This window comes from Galeopterus variegatus, unplaced genomic scaffold (genome assembly GCF_000696425.1).
Source record: "Galeopterus variegatus unplaced genomic scaffold, G_variegatus-3.0.2 Scaffold1221, whole genome shotgun sequence".
NCBI lineage: Eukaryota > Metazoa > Chordata > Mammalia > Dermoptera > Cynocephalidae > Galeopterus > Galeopterus variegatus.
In genome coordinates, this window is record NW_007727332.1 from 115,932 (window position 1) to 136,326 (window position 20,395).

The window sequence follows — 20,395 nt, forward strand, 5'->3', positions numbered from 1 at the left end:
AAAAAAAAAAAAAAAAAAAAAAAAAAAAAAAAAGAAAAGAAAAGTATGACCCAACTATATGTAGTCAATAAAAGACATACGTAAAATATAAAGACACAGATAGGGTAAAGTAAAAGGATTAAAAAAAACCATAGAAACTGTAAGCAGGGTAAATCTCGTACTGATAAATCAATATCTGAAAAAGCAGGCTTCAAGGAAGACAAGGAGTATCAGCAGACATAAAAAGAAAGATTTCTTAATGATAAAAGGATCAATTCAATATCATGTTAAATGTGAATGCATCCAACAAAAGAGCTCCATTACACATAAAGCAAAAAATGATAGATCTAAAGAGAAATCCATAATCTTAGTTGGAGATTTTTATTCCTCTAAGTAGCTGACAAAACTAGACAAATACAGAATATTTCTTCATTTCAAATACACCAGGAACATTCACCAAGATGAGAGTATGCTAAATTTTAAAATAAATCTCAATAGATTTCAAAATATTGAAATCTTACAGATTATACTGATATTCATAAAGGAATTAAGTTAGAAAACATTAATAATAAGATAAAGACATATCACAAATATTTGGAAATTTTTCACTTCTAAACACACTTCTAAATAAGTGACGAGAAAAAAAGGGGGTGCTGGCTATTTAGCTCAGTTGGTTAATAACACCAAGGTCCAGGGTCTGATCCCTGTTACTTGACAGCTGCCAAAAAAACAAACAACAACAAAAAAATGATTAGTCACAAAAGAAATCAAAAGGGAAACTAAAAATATTTTTAACTGAACGATAATGGAACAACATATCAAAATCTGTGGAATGCAAGGGCCGGCCCATGGCTCACTCAGGAGAGTGCGGTGCTGATAACACCAAGGCCACGGGTTCAGATCCTATACAGGGATGGCCAGTTGGCTCACTGGCTGGACGTGGTGCTGACAACACCAAGCCAAGGGTTGAGATCCCCTTACCGGTCAACTTAAAAAAAAAAAAAAATTTGTGGAATGCAATTAAAGCAATACAGGGAAGTAAATGTATAGCTTTAAATATTTATTTTAGAAAAGAAAGCCTTAAAATCAATGCCCTAAGTTTTATCTTGAGCTACAAAAAGTAGAGAAGATTAAATACAAGGTAAGTTGAAGGGAGGAAGTGCTGGAGTACTGTAGATTGAATGACCCCCCAAACTCATTGAGGCCTGGTCCCCACTGTGACAGTGTTAAGAAGGTAAGAAATCCTATTATTATAATTGAAAGGTGGGGCCTTGAAGAGGTGATTAGATTCTGAGGAACATGCCATAGTAAATGGATTTATAAATTGATGGTTTAATGGTGGTCATGGGCATGGTTCCGAGGGCTTTAAAAGGAAAAGGAGTAAGGAGTTAGCTCTCTCTGCTTCTGTCATCCACCAAATGGCACCCTGCTTTACTGTGAAGAGTCACTACCCACCAACAAGGCTGTCACCAGATGTGTTCCTTGGACTTTGGACTTCCCAGCCTCTGAAACTGTAAGCAATAAATATTGTTTCTTTACAAATTACCCAGTTTAAAAAAAAAAAAAAACAATGAAAACAAACAATTGAAAACTTAACATTGACATTAACAGGGGGACTGGCCAGCTAGCTCAGCTGATTAGAGCAAGGTGTTGTAACACCAAGGTCAAGGGTTTGGATCCCAATACCAACCAGCCCCCCAACCCCCCAAATTAAAATTAATAAATAATATTGACATTAACAAATGTTGGTTCATTAAAAAGATTTTTAAAAGTTAATTAACCCTTAGCAAGACAGATAAGAAAAAGAGAAAAAAAAATGCAAATTATCAATCAAAGAGGATATCACTATGGATCTCAGAAATATTAAAATGATAATGGAATAGTAGGAAAATCTTATGCCTATAAATATGACAACTTAGCAACAACACAAGAAAAAATTGAAAATCTTGGGGCTGGCCAATTAGCTCAGTTGGGTAGAGCACGGTGTTAAAACACCAAGACGAAGGGTTTGGATCCCCATACTGGCCAGCTGCCCAAAAAAAAGAGAGAGAGAGAAAATCTGAATGCTCCTATATGCATTAAAGAAAGTGACTATATAATCTAAACACTTTCTCCAAAGAAAACTACAGGACCAGATGGTTTCACTGGTGAATTTTATCAAACATTAAAGGAGAAATAGTACTAATCTTAAATTCTTACAGAAAATAGAAGAGGGAACACTTATCAACTCATTTTCTGTGACCAGCATAATCCTCATACCAAAACAGAACAAGGACATTAAAAGAAAATTACAAACCAATATCCCTCATGAACAAAAGTGCAAAAACATCAAGAAAATGTAACAAAATTCAGCAATATATAAAAAGAATACAGAATGAACAAATGGAGTTTATCCCAGGAATAATAGGTTAGTTCAACATTTGAAAATCAGTGTAATTTAATTCACTAGGCTTAAAGTCCATTTTCACCTTTCTTTACTCTGCCCAAAAACCTGCTGAAACCACACTAAAATTTTAGGGGAAGAATCTCAATGATTTTTAAGGGAAAAAGTCTAGTGACAAAATTATCATTAATTACTCAGATCATCAGAGAGCTCCAACCTAGACAAGCAATTTCTAACCTTCACAGAACTTTAACATTTTATTCTCCTTTTATCGAAGATTAACATTAAAAAATTAACATAAAGAATATAAACAGTTCTTCATCTTTTGAAGAAATATGATGGGTAAAACTATTCCTTTGTACTATAATATGCCCCTGACATAATGTCCCCAGGCAATCCATGCCCAATCTAGTTCTAGGAGGAAAAAAAATCTATCTTTCCTAATGTTTCCTTTTACTGATGTAATGAACATGATGGTGGTGGAAAATGAAGGGACAAGTCCATGGTTGGGTAAAGATCTCACTATGAACTGGGAATGCATTACAGCAACACAGTGTTGTAGCACTCAAACGCACTCCAACCCCGGAAACTTATACAGTTTCTCAGCAAAGAAACTATAAAACAAAGAAAGCTTGTTCCTTCAGACATACTACAGCTGTAACTGACATCACTTCTGTAGTTAATTGTGCCACTGATTGTCCCCAGGGTTAAGGTGGCCTAGGAAGCAGTTAGTTCAATGACAACTATGTAATTCAGCATTCTTTTTTATGCCTTCCTAGAAAATTCAGAAACAAACTGTATTCAAAAAGCTACCCTTAATCTAAGTATTCTGGTACATTTATCTTGTCTTCCTTACCTAACTCTTCTTTTATCTTAGTTTCAGTGTCTTTATTTGTACTCCCTCAAATCCATTTTAGAAGTGGGCAAAATATATTCTCACCCCACTTAGACTAGCCTCTATTAAAAAAACTGAGAATAACAAATGCTGGCGAGGATGTGGAGAAAGGGGAACTCTTCTACACTGTTGGTGGGACTGTAAAATAGTACAGCCATCATGGAAAACAATTTGGAGGCTTCTCAAACAACCACAGTTAGAACTACCATACAATCCAGCAATCTGAGTTCTGGGTATATACCCAAAGAAATGAAAATTATGATGTCAAAGGGATGCGTGCATTCCCATGTTCATCACAGCTCTATTTACAATAGCCAGGTATGGAACCAACTAAATGTCCATCAATGGATGACTGGATAAGGAAAATGTGGTATATATGCACAATGGAAACTACTCAACCATAAAAAAGAATGAAATTCTGCCATTCGAAGCAACATGAACGAGCTGGGAGGGAGGAAGGAAAGACCGATCAACCACAATAATATGTTGAACTTTCAGGAGAGAAAAGACCTATGGTTAGTAGAGGTGGGAAAGAGGGCAGGAAAGTGGAGGTTAGGGAGAAACTGGGTAAAGGACACAAAGAATGATTACAATTTGTGATAATGAATACGCTAATAATATTGATCTGATCATCACATATTGTACACAAATAATGATAGTCAACACTACACTCCCAAAATATGTATGACCAATTACGCTTCAATTTAAAAAAAAAAAGTGGGCAAAATATAAATAATAAAATATGATACTGACGATAAGGAGCAATAAAGAGGATAAAATGTAACAACAACAACAAAAAAAAAAACAGTGAAAAAAGACTGAGATTTAAACCAAAGGTATAAATATGGGGCCGGCCCGGTGGCGCACTGGATAAGTGCGCCGCTTGGGAAGCGCGGCGGCACTCCCGCCCGAGGGTTCGGATCCCACAAACGGACCGGTTCCCGCTCACTGGCTGAGCGAGGCGCGGGAGCGGCACCGAGGGTTGCGATCCCGTTGCCGGTCCCCGGTCCGGTGCGGGGGCGACACTGAGGGTTGCGATCCGTTGCCGGACACGGAAAAAGACAAAAGACAAAAAAAAACAAAAAACCAAAGGTATAAATATGATAATAATAGTAATTTTTGGACACTCTGCAATCAACAGACATGACAGGTTTACTTTACCTTAATTTCTATCCTTGCTCTGTGAGGAAAAAGTTGTCCAATCATTGAAAAGTCAGTTCCTACCATGCTGATGGCTAAAAAAAACATATCTGTTTCTGTAAAAATAAAAGACAGAATGACTGAAAATTAATTTTCTCAATATTTAAGAAAGAAATCTTACATAAGTATATATTCTGAGTTAAAAATAAATGTGACAGTACTTAATTTTATTGGAAAGAACCACATGGAATATCTAAATACATAAACTTTTTAAAAAAACCATAGTAAAAGGAATTTGCATGTTCATACCAAATCAACTAAAATTTTTTTTTCTTTTTTTTGGTGGCTAGCCAGTATGGGAATCTGAACGCATGACATCAGTGTTATAAGGCTGCACTCTAATCAACTGAGCAAACCAGCCAGCAGCTACAATTTTTAAAAAAGACATTCTACCTGGTCTCAATCAAAGTGCTCTGAAAAAAACTGCCAGTCATAGCTAGCATAAGGTTACACTATGTAAGCAACTAAGATGTGCTAAATTGTTATAACACCAAGGTCCAGGGTTTGGATCCCCTCACAAGCCAGTTGCAAATAAAAAAAAAAAATGCTATATAAAGAGAGTAGCTAGAAAAATACACAAGAAGACTGGCTGGTTAGCTCAGTTCATTAGAGTGCAATTTTATAACACCAAGGTCAAGGGTTCATATTCCCCCACCAGCTAGCTGCCAAAAGAAAAAGAAATTACCTCAGGAGAACAGGATTAAGGAAAGTGGAGAAGGGAAGTACCGAATCGTTTTTTTCACTCTATATTCTTCTGTCATGTTTGAATTTTTCCCCAAAACAACCTGTACTGTTTTTATAACAAAAAGTAATTAATAAGCACCAGCATGTAATAGGCATTGTGGATGTTTTTTAACAGTATAATCTTTACCTAAAGAAACTTTATTATAAAATATTAACAAAGGCAGAACATTACGAGCTTTAGAAATATTGTTTAATTTTCATTTAAATGTTATTTGTTGCATAGGGATTTGACAGAAAGGAAGATTCCAGCCAAAACGACATAAAATTCTTAAAAAGATTCTTAAGATCATATCTCCATACTGACCAGCCACCAAAAAAAAAAAATTTTTTTTTAAATGAAATCAGTGATACAGTTCCACAGTGGGGCCAGTAAGGAGGTGCCAATAAAATTAGCTGGAAAGAAAACAACATGATAGTGTGCATTTTATTTACTTATGAAAAACCTGATTTAATTCAGAAACATGAAATGGCTCATTTCAAATAAATAACTTACACAATTTTAAATGAAAATTAGTTACCTTTATTTGACCATGGTTTAGAGTAATAGTTTTTCCTAAAGCTGGAATATGTAGTTGTAGAACCACGCTCAAATATGGGGTCATTTTCCTCAACAACACAGGGGCCTCTTGTCCTTAACACTTCTACAGTCAAACTGAAAGAAACACATTTTCAAATAAATCCACATTAAAAATGAGTAAGGAAACAAACAGTAAATGAGATTTAAGTAGTTACATTTTGAAATTTACCATGGCAGTCATATCAAAAGTATCAAAATATATATGAAATGTGTATTTTCCAAGTATCTGCTAATTTCCACTTAAAATGTGATTCTCAGGGGTTAGAAATAAATGACAACTTATTTTCAAAATCCATAAAATTTACAAAATATTTTTGGGCCACCTAAAAACATATTTGTTTTATTGCTTCTGCATAACCTCTATATTCAATAAATATCCTTGTGCTAGACCCAAGAGGGATATTAAGAAATAAACATTTTATATTTTACATTCCTGCAGACAAAGCAGTTATAAATATGCTTTTAGCTATTTAATGACTAGTAAAATAATCATCCCAAACTAATGGAAAACAGCATGCAAAACTATTGTTAGCAGTATTACATTAATATTTAATTATCATGGAATTTAAATGCTATAAAATTATTTTTTACTAATTAAGCTGTCAAAAGACTTTCTATTCCTTTTGCATTTACTAATTTATCTTTATTAAAAAATACACTTTAGGGCCGGCCCAGTGGCGCACTGCTACAGTGCGCCGCTTGGGAGCGCGGCGGCGCTCCCGCCGAGGGTTCGGATCCCACATACAGACGGGGGCAGAGCCTAGGGTTGCGATCCCGTTGCCGGTCCGGTCCGGTCCGGGCGCGACACTGAGGGTTGCGATCCGTTGCCGGTCACGAAAAAAGACAAAAAGGAAAAAAAAAAAAAAAACACTTTAGAAAGAAAAATTCCACAATACCAAATGGGAGAACTTTAATGTTATAACTGAGAAATTAAACTAGAAAGTGAATTAAACCACACCATAACAAAAATCATAAAATACATTAAACATATGTTTCATTACATATCCATAAGTTATCACCACACAACAGAATATAATGTTAGTTGATAATATGAAAACCTGAATACTGACTTCAAGACTGAGTCAATCTTAGAAATTTATCCTCAGTAGAGGACAGCATGTGGTTAGTTTGGTAGCTTGACTCCATCACCAGTAAAGTTAGTAAAACAACGACATTAGGTTAATGTATGATAGGAAAACAGTACCATCTTCTCATACAAAACACAGCATTATAAAAATTGCTAAAAACTATCAAATTATCTAAGCCACTTTTCTCCAGGCATACCTCATTTTATTGTGCTTCACTTTATCGCACAAATATTGCATACTTTACAAATTGAAGGTGTGTGACAACCCTCCATCAAGCAAGTCTATCTGTGCCATTTTTCTAGCAGCATGTGCTCACTTTGTGTCTCTATGTCACATTTTGGTAATTCTTGCAATATTTCAGACTTTTTCATTATTATATTGTTATGGTAATCTGTGTCAGTGACCTTTGACACTACTATTATAACTGTTTTGGGGTACCACAAACCATACCCATAATAAGATGGTGAACTTAATCAACAAATGTGTGTGTTCTTCCTGCTCCACCATCCAGCTGCTCCCAGTCTCTTCCTCTCCACAGGCTTCCCGATGCCGAGACACAACAACATTGAAACTGGGGCAATTAATAACCCTACAGTGGCCTCTACGTGTTGAAATGAAAGGAAGAGTTACAAATCTCTCACTTTAAAGCAAAGCTAGAAATGACTAAGCTTAGTGAGGAAGGCATTTTGAAAGCCGAGATAGGCCAAAAGCCAGAACTCTTGTGTCAAAGAGCTAGCTAAGTTGCAAAAGCAACGGAAAAGTTCTTGAAGGCAATTAAAAATGCTACTCCAAAGAACGCATGAATGATAAGAAAGCAAAACAGCTTTACTGCTGATGGGGAGAAAGTTTCAGTGGTCTGGAAAAAAGATCAAACCAGCCACAACATTCCCTTAAGCCTAATCCAGACCAAGGCCCTCTCTTCAATTCTATGAAGGTCGAGAGGTGAGGAAGCTGCAGAAGAAAAGTTTGAAGCTAGCAAAGGTTGGTTCATGAGGTTTAAAGAAAAAAGTCACCTCCATAACATAAAAGTGCAAGGTGAAGCAGCTACTGCTGATGTAGAAGCTGTAGCAAGTTATCCAGAAGATCTAGCTAAGATCACTGAAGAAGGTGGCTAAACTAAACAACGGATTTTTTCAATGTAGATGAAACAGCCATCTACTGGAAGAAGATGCCATCTAGGACTTTCATAACAGAGAGAAGTCAACACCTCTCAAAGCTTCAAAGGACAGGCTGACTCTCTTGTTAGGGGCTAATGCAGCTTTAAGTTGAACTTTAAGTTGAAGTCGATGCTCATTTATCATTATGAAAATCCTAGGACCCTTACGAATTAGGCTAAATCTATTCTTCCTGTGTTCTACAAATGCCTGTGCTCAGAGGTCAAAGGCTGGAATGACAACACATCTGCTTATAGCATGGTTTTCTGAATATTTCAAGCCCGCTGTTGAGAGCTACAGTTCAGGAAAAAAAAAAAAAAAAAAGATTCCTTTTGGGCCGGCCCGTTGGCGCACTGGGTAGTGCGCCGCTTGGGAAGCGCGGCGGCGCTCCCACCCGAGGGTTCGGATCCCACATACAGACCGGTTCCCGCTCACTGGCTGAGCGAGGCGCGGGAGCAGCGCCGAGGGTTGCAATCCCATTGCTGGTCCCCGGTCCGGTACGGGGGCAACACTGAGGGTTGCGATCCGTTGCCGGACACGGAAAAAGAGGAAAAAAAAAAAAAAAAAAAAAAAAAAAAAAAAAAAAAAGATTCCTTTCAAAATATTACTGCTCACGGCAATTGTGCATGGTCTCCCAAGAGCTCTGTTAGAGATATACAAGGAGATGAATGCTGTTTTCATGCTTGCTAACACCACATCCATTCTGCAGGCATGGATCAAGGAGTAACATTGACTTTCAAGACTTATTATTTAAGAAATACATTTTGTAAGGCTATAGCTACCAAAGACAGTGATTCCTCTGATAGACCTGGACAAAATCAACTGAAAACCTTCTGGAAAGGATTCACCATTCTAGAGCCATTAAGAACATTCATGATTCTCAATGCTCTGCTCCCACCAACCCCCCCAAAAAAGAACAATCATGATTCATAGGAGAAGGCCAAAATACCAACATTAAGAGGAGTTTGGAAGAAGTTGATTCCAGTACCCATGGAAGACTTTGATGGGTTCAAGACTTCAGTGGAGGCAGTAATTGCAGATAAAATGGGAATAGCAAGGGAACTAAAATTAGAAGTGGAGCTTGGGGCTGATAGGTTAGCTCAGCTGGTTAGAACATGGTGTTGTAACGCCAAGGTCAAGGGTTCAGATCCCCATACCAGCCAGTCGCAAAAAACCAAAACAAAACAAAAAACCCTCCACCAATAAAGAGATTACAACATACTGAAGGTTCAGATTATCAGCATTTTTTTGTAATAAAGTATTTTTTAATTAAGGTATGTACATTGTTTTTTTAGACATACTGCTACTGCACTTAATAGACTACAGAATAGTATAAACATAACTTTTATATGCACTGGGAAACCAAAAAAACTAATGTGACTCACTTTATTGCAACAGTCACTTTGTTTTGGTGGTCTGGAACCAAACCTGCAATATCTCCAAAGTATGCCTGTATTTACAACATTCGTTACGCAAATATAAGCATCAGGGTCTACCTGACAAATAGATACAGGAAAAGGATCTCTCTTATTAGACAAAGCACATTTGTTCTCATGAAACTACAGTCTCTCTCTGTTTTATTTACCTTTCTTCATCCAAAATAATAGAACCATCTTCTGCCACTTTTACTCGAGGAACTAGCAATGGCCCATCATCTGTCTCTTCCATTTCTTCATTATCTTCAGCATCAGGAGTACTCTTACCTTCTTGCCTATCAAATATAAAGATAGTTTAATTCATATAGCCATGAGAAGTGTTTCCTGAATAGCATAAACTTTAAAATAAATTATTATAAATTCAACCTTTTAGTTATTTCCAACTTTCCCTGCACCTTTATTGAAAATATTATGTGTTGTTAAAGACATGGTTTTAGGACTAGTGAGAAGCTTTTACTCTCTTTTAAAATAAAGAAAAGGCTGGCTGGTTAGCTCAGCTAGTTAGAGCACAGCCTTGTAACACCAAGGTCAAGGGTTCAGATCCCCATACCAGCCCAGCCGCCAAAAAATAAATATAAAAATAAAATAAAGAGAAATAAATGCTCATCTATTTTATCTCAACATATTATCAAAGTAAACAATCCAGTTACCACAGAATCAACAATAATCTTTAAACTATATAGCATTAGTTTCCAGATCATTTTTATTAACTTCAGAACAACCCTTCAGGGTTACTACTTTTATACCCATTTGAGCCTTAGAGAAGACATAACTTTTGCTCTAGATTATACAACAGTAAGGGTACAGCAAGAAGTAAACACAGTTTCTTCAAATAACAACTGCAAATCCTATACACTTTCTATTCTACTACACTGCCTCCTTAAGGTTTTATTGAAACAAACATAACCTGTAAAACATAACCTATTTTTAAAGCTTCAGAGTTCTGCTTTAAAACAATGTGGACCATAGGCAAAACAGTAATTATCACTATTTTGACACTATTTTTGAAGCAACAATTAGAAAACTCCCAATGTTTCTGCTAATTTTCCACAATCCCCCACTTTGAAGTAAAAGGCTGTAACAACTTCCTAAAAGGTCTCTTGGTGGGACTTCTTGTGAATAAGCTAACATATGACAGTTATGAATGTGGAAAGCAAAAGGGAGCCTGCAAAAAAACTATATCCAACACACACACACACACACACACACACACACACACACACACACACACACACACACGAACAGAAAAAAGAAGACTATATCTAATTGACATCAAAACTAGATGGCCTGGACTTCTGGTCAAGATGGAGGAATAGATGGTCCCCCAGCATCACTCTCTCCGACAAATCAACCAATTTACAACTATAAAAAAGCAACAACAGCCAAACTAGAACCGTTAGTGCTCAGGGGAAGACAAGGAGAGACCTACAGAGTGCATGAAGGTGGGAGTAGCCACAAGGAGAGAAAGAAAAAGCTGCTCTGACCATTTCAAGACCCAGCCACTTCCAGGTTGGAGCTGCTGAGCACACAGAGCTGGAGCTGGCAAAGGCTGCAGCTGTGCCCTTCAGATGGAGATGTTTGCATGCGGCAGGGGAGCAGAGGGCTTTGGTGGCCCCCACACCAGCAAGACCACTAATAGGGTTCCTGTGGACCCATACAGGAGCGAAGAGGCTGGTGAGTCATTGCAAGGGACCAGAGCATGGCCTGCACCATGGGAAGTGTTTGCAACACCAGGAGTGCAGGAGACAGGCCCACCAGGGAAACACTGGGGGCACAGTAAGGACAGCTGATCTGCCCCCAATCAGTGCAGGACCACTCAGAGGAGACTGGTCAGGAATATAGAATTGCATGGGGTACAGTTTGTTGAAAAGACTCAGGCCCAGACAAGAGTTTCTACACAACCCAGATACACCAGATCTCTCTAGACCTGGAAGTACCTACAAAACCAACCATTAAAACCTGAGCTGCACAAAAAGCCTTCCCTAGGGAATCAGCAGCAAAGCAGCAATTTAGCTCAACCACAGAGCTCAAGTACTGGTCCCCACAGGCAGTTCCCCCATTTTAGAAGTAAGCAAAGGATAACAAATTAGTTCCAGCACAGAATTTAAGTGGTGGGAACAGTGAATAACCCAACACAGAACTGAAAGAAAAAACAAAGAACCCACAACCAGAGACAAAGTTTGTTATTAACTAGTAAAGGTCTCATTTCACCAAAGAACACCTATAACACCTAGAAAGACCAGAAGTCCCCTGGGCTACCAAGCCAGAAAGCCTCAACCATGCCCCCCGATACACGCAACCAGCCCAGAGACAACCACCGAGCTGCAGCAAGAAGGGCCCCAGGTTCCCATGCTGGGGTGGTGAGGGACGAGGGCTTTTGCCACACCCCCATGACATCTGCACCCATCCCAGCAATGACCAAGCCACCACTAGAAGCCCCCTGGTCTCCCCTATGGGAATGAGGGGGGTGCCACAGGCCTCTATCCTGCCCTTCCTTCGTCCTTCTTCCATCTCATTTCCTTCTCCTTTCCTCTCTCCCCCTCCCTCCCAACTGCTCTGCAACATCATAAAATGTAAAAAAAAAAATTAATTAAAAAAAATTTAAAAATTAAAAAAAAAAAAACCCAGATGGCCTGGTCAGTTAGCTCAGTTGGTTAGAGCACAGTATTGTAACACCAAGGTCAAGGGTTTTGATCCCTGTACCAGCCAGCTACCAATCAATCAATCAATCAATCAATAATAATGGACCTGTTGCAGAACAGTATACACAGCATGTTCATTTTTTTGGGGGGGGGGGGCGGGCAGCTGGCCAGTATAAGGATCCAACCCTTGACCTTGGTGTTATCAGTACCATGTTCTAACCATGGCATATAAACATTTATGTAAAATAAAAAAGAAAGAAAAGGAAAAAGAAAAAAATATATACACTTGCTTGGATATGCATAAACTAGAACTGGAATGATACATTAAAACTTGGTAACACTTGTTGCTTCCAGGGAGGGGAAAAGATGGCAGAAAAACAGAGTTGGAAGACTTTTCTCAGTATTCACTTTTGTTCTTTCTGAATTTCATACCAAATGAATATATTATTATTCTAAAACATAACAAATAAAAACCATTTAATTCTAAAAGCTTTAATTTAAAATCATAATACTGGTCACATATATATAACAGTGTGAGGCTTTCATGATTGATTTAAATAGGGCAGTAACTTTTATTCTTTTTAAATGAAGCTATTTAAAAAATGCTATGAAATATAATTTGATTATAATAGGAAGGATCACATGATTTCATTTTTTAAAAATATAACCAAAATAGAATATATTAAAAAAAGAATAAGATGAGGTGCTTACTCTCTTGTCTGGACTGGAGTCAATGATTTATCAGTTTTCTTTTCTTGTTCCATAGAAGAACTATTAAACACAAATAACAGAACACTTTTTAATAAATTACTAATTTACATCTTGCGATTCTATCTGTAGGCAAGAAAGAAATTAATTTCCATGTTTTTAAAAATAATATACCATAGCACTTCATTAATAATGGTGCACTCCAACAATCAATTTTTCAGTCAAAAACTTGTCATTAAGTACAAAAAGTTTGTTGGGCCCTAAATAGCGAATGCTCTTACCCTTCTAATTCCTCAATGAAGGGAGGTTCCCAGTCCTGAGGCATGAAGCAACCTACATGGCTTGTCTCCAACTCCTAAATGTCAAACTACTCGAAACCTAGTTTTCTGGCCCTTTCTTCAACAGGGCCAAATACCTCATGAAACTGAAAAAGGCCTATACTGAAGAATATGCCACTACTCCTACCTCCACCTCCTAAACCATCAACAACACAAAAATGAGATTTATTTTAAACCCTCTGCCCCTCCCCAACCCCCAGCTAACTGTGATTAAAGAAGCTTTGTTCTTGGAGGATTTGTTAATCAAACTCCCACTATATTTAATTAAGAGGTAGGGTGCAAAAATTAGATCACTCCTTTAGATTGGGTTATAGTACAAGGGCTCTTCAAAAAGCTCATGGAGGGGCCGGCCCGGTGGCGCACTGCTACAGTGCGCTGCTTGGGAGCACGGCGGCGCTCCTGCCGAGGGTTCGGATCCCACATACAGACTGGTTCCCGCTCACTGGCTGAGCGAGGTGCGGGCGCGACACCGAGGGTTGCGGTCCCGTTGCTGGTCCCGGTCCGGTACGGGTGCGACACTGAGGGTTGCAATCCGTTGCCGGACACGGAAAAAGACAAAAAAAAAGGAAAAAACAAACAAACAAAAAAAGCTCATGGAAAGATTCATATTATCTTTTTTTTCTTTTTTCGTGACCGGTAACGGGCAAACAAACAAAAAAAAGCTCATGGAAAGATTCATATTATCTTTTTTTTCTTTTTTCGTGACCGGTAACGGGATCGCAACCCTCGGTGTCGCGCCCGCACCGCGCTCAACCAGTGAGCGGACCGGTCTCTATATGGGATCCAAACCCTCAGCAGGAGCGCCACCGAGCTCCCAAGCTCCACACTCTACTGAGTGCGCCACTGGGCCGGCCCTCATATTATCTTTTAATGCCATATTTCCATGAACTTCTTGAAGTACCCTCAAATATAAGAAATAAAAATTGCAATCATGATTACAAAAAAGTTGCTTAATTGGCTTTATTACATCCTGGTAATTAATATAACAAAGAAAAAAATTTTTAATCTCAGATATAAAGGGCATCATTTACCATCCCCAGAAAGCAGTTACTTGAAATACCACTAATTTTTGTTATAAGATTCTCTCTAAAAGGACATCATATGTGCTACAAATTTTGTCAACATGCTTCTGGAAAACATGAAACTGTATTCTAAATATAGTAATACTTAAATCACTATATACCCAAAGAAGTAAGACAAAAATAAGTTTTACTTACGTCATTGGATTGTTATCTGGCAGGTAATATATGAAGTCTCTCATAGTCATTTTTGAACGATCTGGTGGCCTCTGACTTTCATTTATGGTATATTTGTTTTTCCATTGTTTCTAGATACATAAACAGACAAACATCTACTTTTATTTTATAAATATAGAAGAATTTCAGATGTACTATATTCAAATATACAGTATATTGTTGTATTCACTGCAAGTGCTTTAATATTATTCCTACCCCAATTATGCCTAATTTTAGGAAAAATTTTATAAACTAAATGTTAAAAAGTTGTACTACATTACCCTTAATAGTTCTTAGTTTTTAAAAATTAAAGGGCCAGCCCCGTGGCGCACTCGGGAGAGTGCGGCGCTAGTAGCACTGAAGCCGTGGGTTCGGATCCTACATAGGGATGGCCAATGCACTCACTGGCTGAGCATGGTGCGGACCACACTGTGCCGAGGGTTGCAATCCCCTTACCGGTCAGAAAAACAAAAACAACAACAAATAATAATAATAATAATAAATAAAAATAAATTTAAAAAATAAAAAATTAAAGTGGAGCTGGCCGGTTAGTTCAGTTGGCTAGAGTGCTGTGCTGATAACAAGAAAGTCCAGGGTTCAATTCAATCTAATGGCCAGCCACCAAAAACCAAGCAAACAAAAAAACTAAAGTGAGGGCCGAGCCTGTGGCGCACTTGGGAGAGTGCTGCGCTGGGAACGCAGCGACGCTCCCGCCGCGGATTCGGATCCTATATAGGGATGGCCGGTGCGCTCACTGGCTGAGCGCAGTGTGGGCAACACCAAGCCACAGGTTGCGATCCCCTTACCGGTCACAAAAAGGACAAAAAAACTACAGTGACTGCGACTGTATAAAAGCTTAATGTATAAAATCATGCTTATTGGTACCTTCTAACTATATTAGCTTACTGAGAATTTATAATTACATAGCTTTTGCTTGTCCTGTATTGAATTGGAATTTTGGGTATTTCATAAAATTCTTTATAAAATTCTTGAAGCAAGTGTTTAATTCCCAAAAATAAATCTAATTAAGCACATTCTATAAAACACAGAACATCTTTAGAGGCTTAGGTTTTTAGAGGCTTAGTTTTTAGAGGATATGGATTCAAATCCCATATCCTCAGCTTATGTTTGACACAAAGCAAATTATCTGAGCTTGTTTCCTCCTGTGTAAAACAGTGATATCTACTTCACATAGCTGAATTAAATGAGAACAGATATAAGGCACCAAGCAAAACACCTTCCTCTTAATTAAAATAAAAAATAAATAAATAAGAGGCATTCTATTATTAATAAGACCTAACATTTGTGGGCACTTACTAGTCGCTAGTTTAAATGTCTTTTACATGTATTAACTCATTGAATCTTTGCAACCATCCAATGAGGTAGACACTATTACTGGTCTTATCTACAGATGAGGAAACAGACTTAGAAAGATTAATTAAATTGCCCAAGATCATATAACTACTAAGGGATGAAGCTAAGATTCCAACCTTAAGTATCTAACTCCAGAACTGGCATGCTTCACTACTGTTACACTACCCTTGTAGAAAAAAATCAATCTTCAAGATTAAAAAGAACACAGACTCTACTTTACGGATACCATAAACTTTTCGCATTTGTAATTTTCCATATTGTCAATTTAGAAAACATTACCAATTGATTTTGCTCAACTACTCTTGTTTTAATTCAAATAAATATACCACATGTCACTTGGACATTTATATAAAACAATATCTGGGGGATAGGTGGTTCGCTCAGTTGGTTAGAGCGTGGTGCTGATAACACCAAGGTCCAGGGTTCATCTCTGTACCGACCAGCCACCAAAAAAGGAAAAAAAACCACACATGCAAACAAAAATATGACTAAAGGTTTACTTTATAAATACGCTTGTGTATATCTATGTTTACATGTATAATACTTTTATTTGTGGCCCTCACCAAAAACAATGAAAAATATAAACGAATAAAATATGTAAAAATTACTATCAGTCGAAAAAATAATTTAAGCCATAGTGCTTCTCAATCATTCTAATAACAAAAGAGGATATTCTATTACCATAAGAGATGTGATTTGATTTTGTTCCCCCATCAAAATGCTAAAGAGTCTTATTTTTCTTTCAAATAATGACTAACATAAAAACAGAAATTTGGCAGGCAACATCAAAATTCTGATTTTTCTCACTTACCTTCTCTTTTCTCAATTCTTCTTTTAACATTTCCCTCAGTTTCTGGGCCTTATATACTCGGTATCTGTCTGAGCATGGCTGTTTCTCTTTTGTTGGAATGGGGTTTGGCTGTGGAGCTTCTTGATTAACTACTGATAAAGGATGAGATTCTGAAGCGACACTGACACTAGGTTTAACCAGACTAGAATTACTTGATATTCGCTTTCTTCTCTGTGAAACAGTAGGAGATGATTTACTGGATTCTTCAACATCGTTCTCACCACCAGTCTTTTCATCACTTTTGAAATTAGGGGAAAAAAAAGGTACCATGAATCTCCTTTTAACATGCTACTTTTCAAACCTAGTCTAGTGAAAATCCAAAACACTAAAGGCTCATTAAAAAAGTTAACGACTTGAGATTTATGTTAATTATGAGAGAGATTGCAATAAAAATTTTGATTAGTTAAAAAATGTCAGTTCTTTTTTTTGTTTGTTTTTGGCAGCTGGCTGGTACAGGGAACAGAACCCTTGGCTTTGTTGTTACAAGGCTGTGCTCTAACCACCTGAGCTAATCAGCCAGCCCAAAATATGTAAATTTTTTTTTTTTCCTTTTTGTCTTTTTTTTTTACTGACCGGTAACGGGATCGCAACCCTCGGTGTCGCGCCCGTACCGGGGACCAGCAACGGGATCACAACCTTCGGTGTTGCGCCCGCACCGCGCTCAGCCAGTGAGCGGGAACCGGTCTCCACATAGGATCCGAACCCTCGGCGGGAGCGCCGCACTCCCACGCAGCGCACTCTCCAGTGCGCCACCGGGCCGGCCCAAAATATGTAAATTCTAATTAAAACCTTTAATCTTTTAAAATGTCAAGTCTCTGGCACATTAGAGCACATAATTACTCATTTAGCTCTCTTAAAACAAACAAAAAACAACTAAGTTACCAATAAAGGCTTAATTAGCCTAATTTGAATTACTGGATTGCCAAGAGTTGTGCTTGTGTTTTTAAATTAAGTTTATAATTCCTAAATTAGTGGCATTTTACTGTACTTAACCTGAAATTAGTCAAATCAAATATGCAAAACTTCAAACCTCTAAAATATTTGTTCTGTAGTATTTAAGATATACATTTAGCTACATTAGCCAAACCAAATTCTGTTTGAGGAAGAAATAGCTCTTCTTTTGTCAGGTATAACTCTACTTATACAGCTATCAGAACAAACTCTTCACTCAAAAAAAGTACTATATTCAGTAACTCCAAATTATATTTTAGTTATGGTACAGATTAGGTATAAATATTTCAGGAATGGCCTAAAAGCCAAGAAAAGAGGGGGTATAGGTCAAGATTTAAAAAGTCTACTTTTTTCATATTTTACAATTAGTTTTATGTAAAAATGGAAAATATCTTGACCTATAGGATAACATTTCCAGGAAGTCTCCAATTTAAATTCTCATCTCAGCCCTTTAACAATGTGATACATGCACTATATGCATTTCACCCAATTATTTTGAACACATATGAACAGTTACATACCCTGCAGATTTTTACAGTAGCAAATACCCACACACAAAAAAAGAAAACACATGACTGAAAAAGTATACTCACTAAACATCAACTCTAAGAAAACAAATATCCTCGAACTTAAATGTCTCAGACTAATCTCTGAGTAATTTATTAAATTATCAATCATGGTGTCCTTCTATATATTTAACATAATCTCTTAAAACTTCATTAAGTTAACAATGAGTGGTATTGGTGTCTACATTTGAGAGAGAAATTTTGAAACAGATTCATGTAAGACATTGGAAATTACTAACCATCTCTGAACTATCAAAATAACACCCTATCCCAAGCAGCAGTTATGCCAAAAAGAACAGATTTTTCACCTTTCTGTCACGGTATAAACAGAATTTGTACCATCTCACTGCCACTTAACGGGTTTGGTTGTCTGCTGGCTTCGTCAAATACACAATATAAAAACAGAGACCATCTTAGCCTGACATGTCTTTAATTACTTTGCTCCATCACCTTTTTTTTTTTTTTAAACTTCTTGTGGGCAACTATTCTACCATGTCCCGTGCAAGTTTATATGAATTACCTCTAATCTCCATAACAACGCTCCAAAGCAGGCATTACTATCCCCATTTCACAGATGAATAAATTCTGCCTGGGAAAATTATACTTAAATTGTAAAATTAAGTAGAAGAGTCCTGAACCCAAACGTGGTACATGACGCTAAAGCCGTGCTTCTCCGTTCGGGAAACATGATCACCATACTTAAAGGGCACACCCTCAAACCGAAGCAAGTAATCAGACCTTCCCATTAACATAAATCAGCAGAACCAAAGCAATACTGGTCTTCTCCTTTTAAAAATAAATATTTTAAACATTAAAAAACTAAACTACTTTCCCTGCAAAGCACTCCAGAATAAAAACTACAGTAATCCAGGGACGGCCCGTGGCTCACTCGGGAGAGTGTGGTGCTGATAACACCAAGGCCACGGGTTCGGATCCCATATAGGGATGGCCGGTTCGCTCACTGGCTGAGCGTGGTGCTGACAACACCAAGTCAAGGGTTAAAATCCCCTTACCGGTCACCTTTAAAAAAAAAAAAAAAAACTACAGTAATCCATATTCTCAAACGAATCGTGTGGATATTCTTCACTTCAGAACTGTTAACACTTACATTCCCACCACCACCACATGAAGACACGATCTCCTCCACGAGGATCCATAAGCCGTGACAAAATCCACACTGACCACACACTGCGGTCAAAGGGACAAACTGCAGTTTGGAGTGCTTTCATCGGACCTCAACTGAAAGGCTTATTGCAAACGAGGGAGTACTCGTAAAGTTCATTTGCCCAGCAACCAGGTGACAGGTCGGGAGAGGAGGGACAGATGAAAACACTCCCCTCTGCAAGGGCTTACCTGCTCCTAGTAGCCTTTTCTTGAGGCTCCGCTCCCCTGAAATCCGCCGCGGGCACATCCGTGGGCTCCTCTGGCTTTGGAGCTGAGTCTGCCGCAGGCTCCGGCGGCCTGGGAGACTCTTGTCCACGCTGGGGATTGGGGGCGGAGGAGCCCCTGGCGCCTAAACCAGGCCTGACATTCGGCTTCACGCTAAGGCGTGCCCTACGGAACATGGCGGAGCCAGGGGGCCCGGGGAAGCGGCTCCACGGCCGCTGTCAGCCCCGAGCCCCAGCGGTGCCTGCAGAGGGGGTTACGAACTACGCCCTCCGCACAAAGCCACACCACCAGCCCAGAGAAAAGCTACGGCAGTTTCACGCCCCCACCGCCGCCCCCTCCTCCTCTCTCCCTCCGCCGCCTCTTCCTCATGTCCCTGCCACACTGAGCTAAATTTTTCCCTCCTCCCTGCGCCCCCGCCCTCAAACGGCGCTGGGGCTGATTGCGTCATCAGCTAGCGCCGCTGGATGACGTCAGACGCACGGCGCCAGGAGCCATGGCAACTACCAAACTACGGAAACTGGATTACCTGTGAACCGTCAATTGAGATGCAAAAATATGTGCTCTTTTTCTATCCAGACATCCTTAGAAGTTGCTAGAAAGAAGGAAAGGTGGCAGCCGACTCCTTAGCTCAAACTTTTACAGAAACTATTAAAATCGCTGGCCTATTTTGCTTTTAAAGGGTCCTGAAGAGCAGTTAAAAAGTATGAGAGCAGTGTCTGCTCACCAGAGTATCCCCAGGGGTTAGAAATTCTAAATTGAGTAGAACATAGATTAGAAATTCTGGTATGAAGGGCCGGCCTGTGGCTCACTCGGGAGAGTGCGGTGCTGATAACACCAAGGCCCCGGGTTCGGATCCCATATAGGGATGGCCGGTTCGCTCACTGGC

The 20,395-nt window shown here is 38.6% G+C and overlaps 1 protein-coding gene across 2 annotated transcripts in view; it reads right to left on the reverse strand.

Annotated features, from left to right (window-relative positions):
- Window positions 1-19,891, reverse strand: part of BDP1 (B double prime 1, subunit of RNA polymerase III transcription initiation factor IIIB) — a 94,486-nt gene extending 74,595 nt beyond the window's left edge. For both annotated transcript variants that reach the window (XM_008575631.1, XM_008575630.1), the window contains exons 1-7: window positions 19,474-19,891; window positions 16,565-16,841; window positions 14,362-14,471; window positions 12,810-12,869; window positions 9,606-9,731; window positions 5,720-5,853; window positions 4,419-4,513 (exon numbers count right to left, since the gene is read on the reverse strand). In XM_008575631.1, the coding sequence (XP_008573853.1) occupies window positions 4,419-4,513; window positions 5,720-5,853; window positions 9,606-9,731; window positions 12,810-12,869; window positions 14,362-14,471; window positions 16,565-16,841; window positions 19,474-19,685 (1,014 nt within the window). In that variant the 5' untranslated portion in view covers window positions 19,686-19,891. The remainder of the gene's footprint in view (window positions 1-4,418; window positions 4,514-5,719; window positions 5,854-9,605; window positions 9,732-12,809; window positions 12,870-14,361; window positions 14,472-16,564; window positions 16,842-19,473) is intronic.
- Window positions 19,892-20,395: the final 504 nt, after the last annotated feature.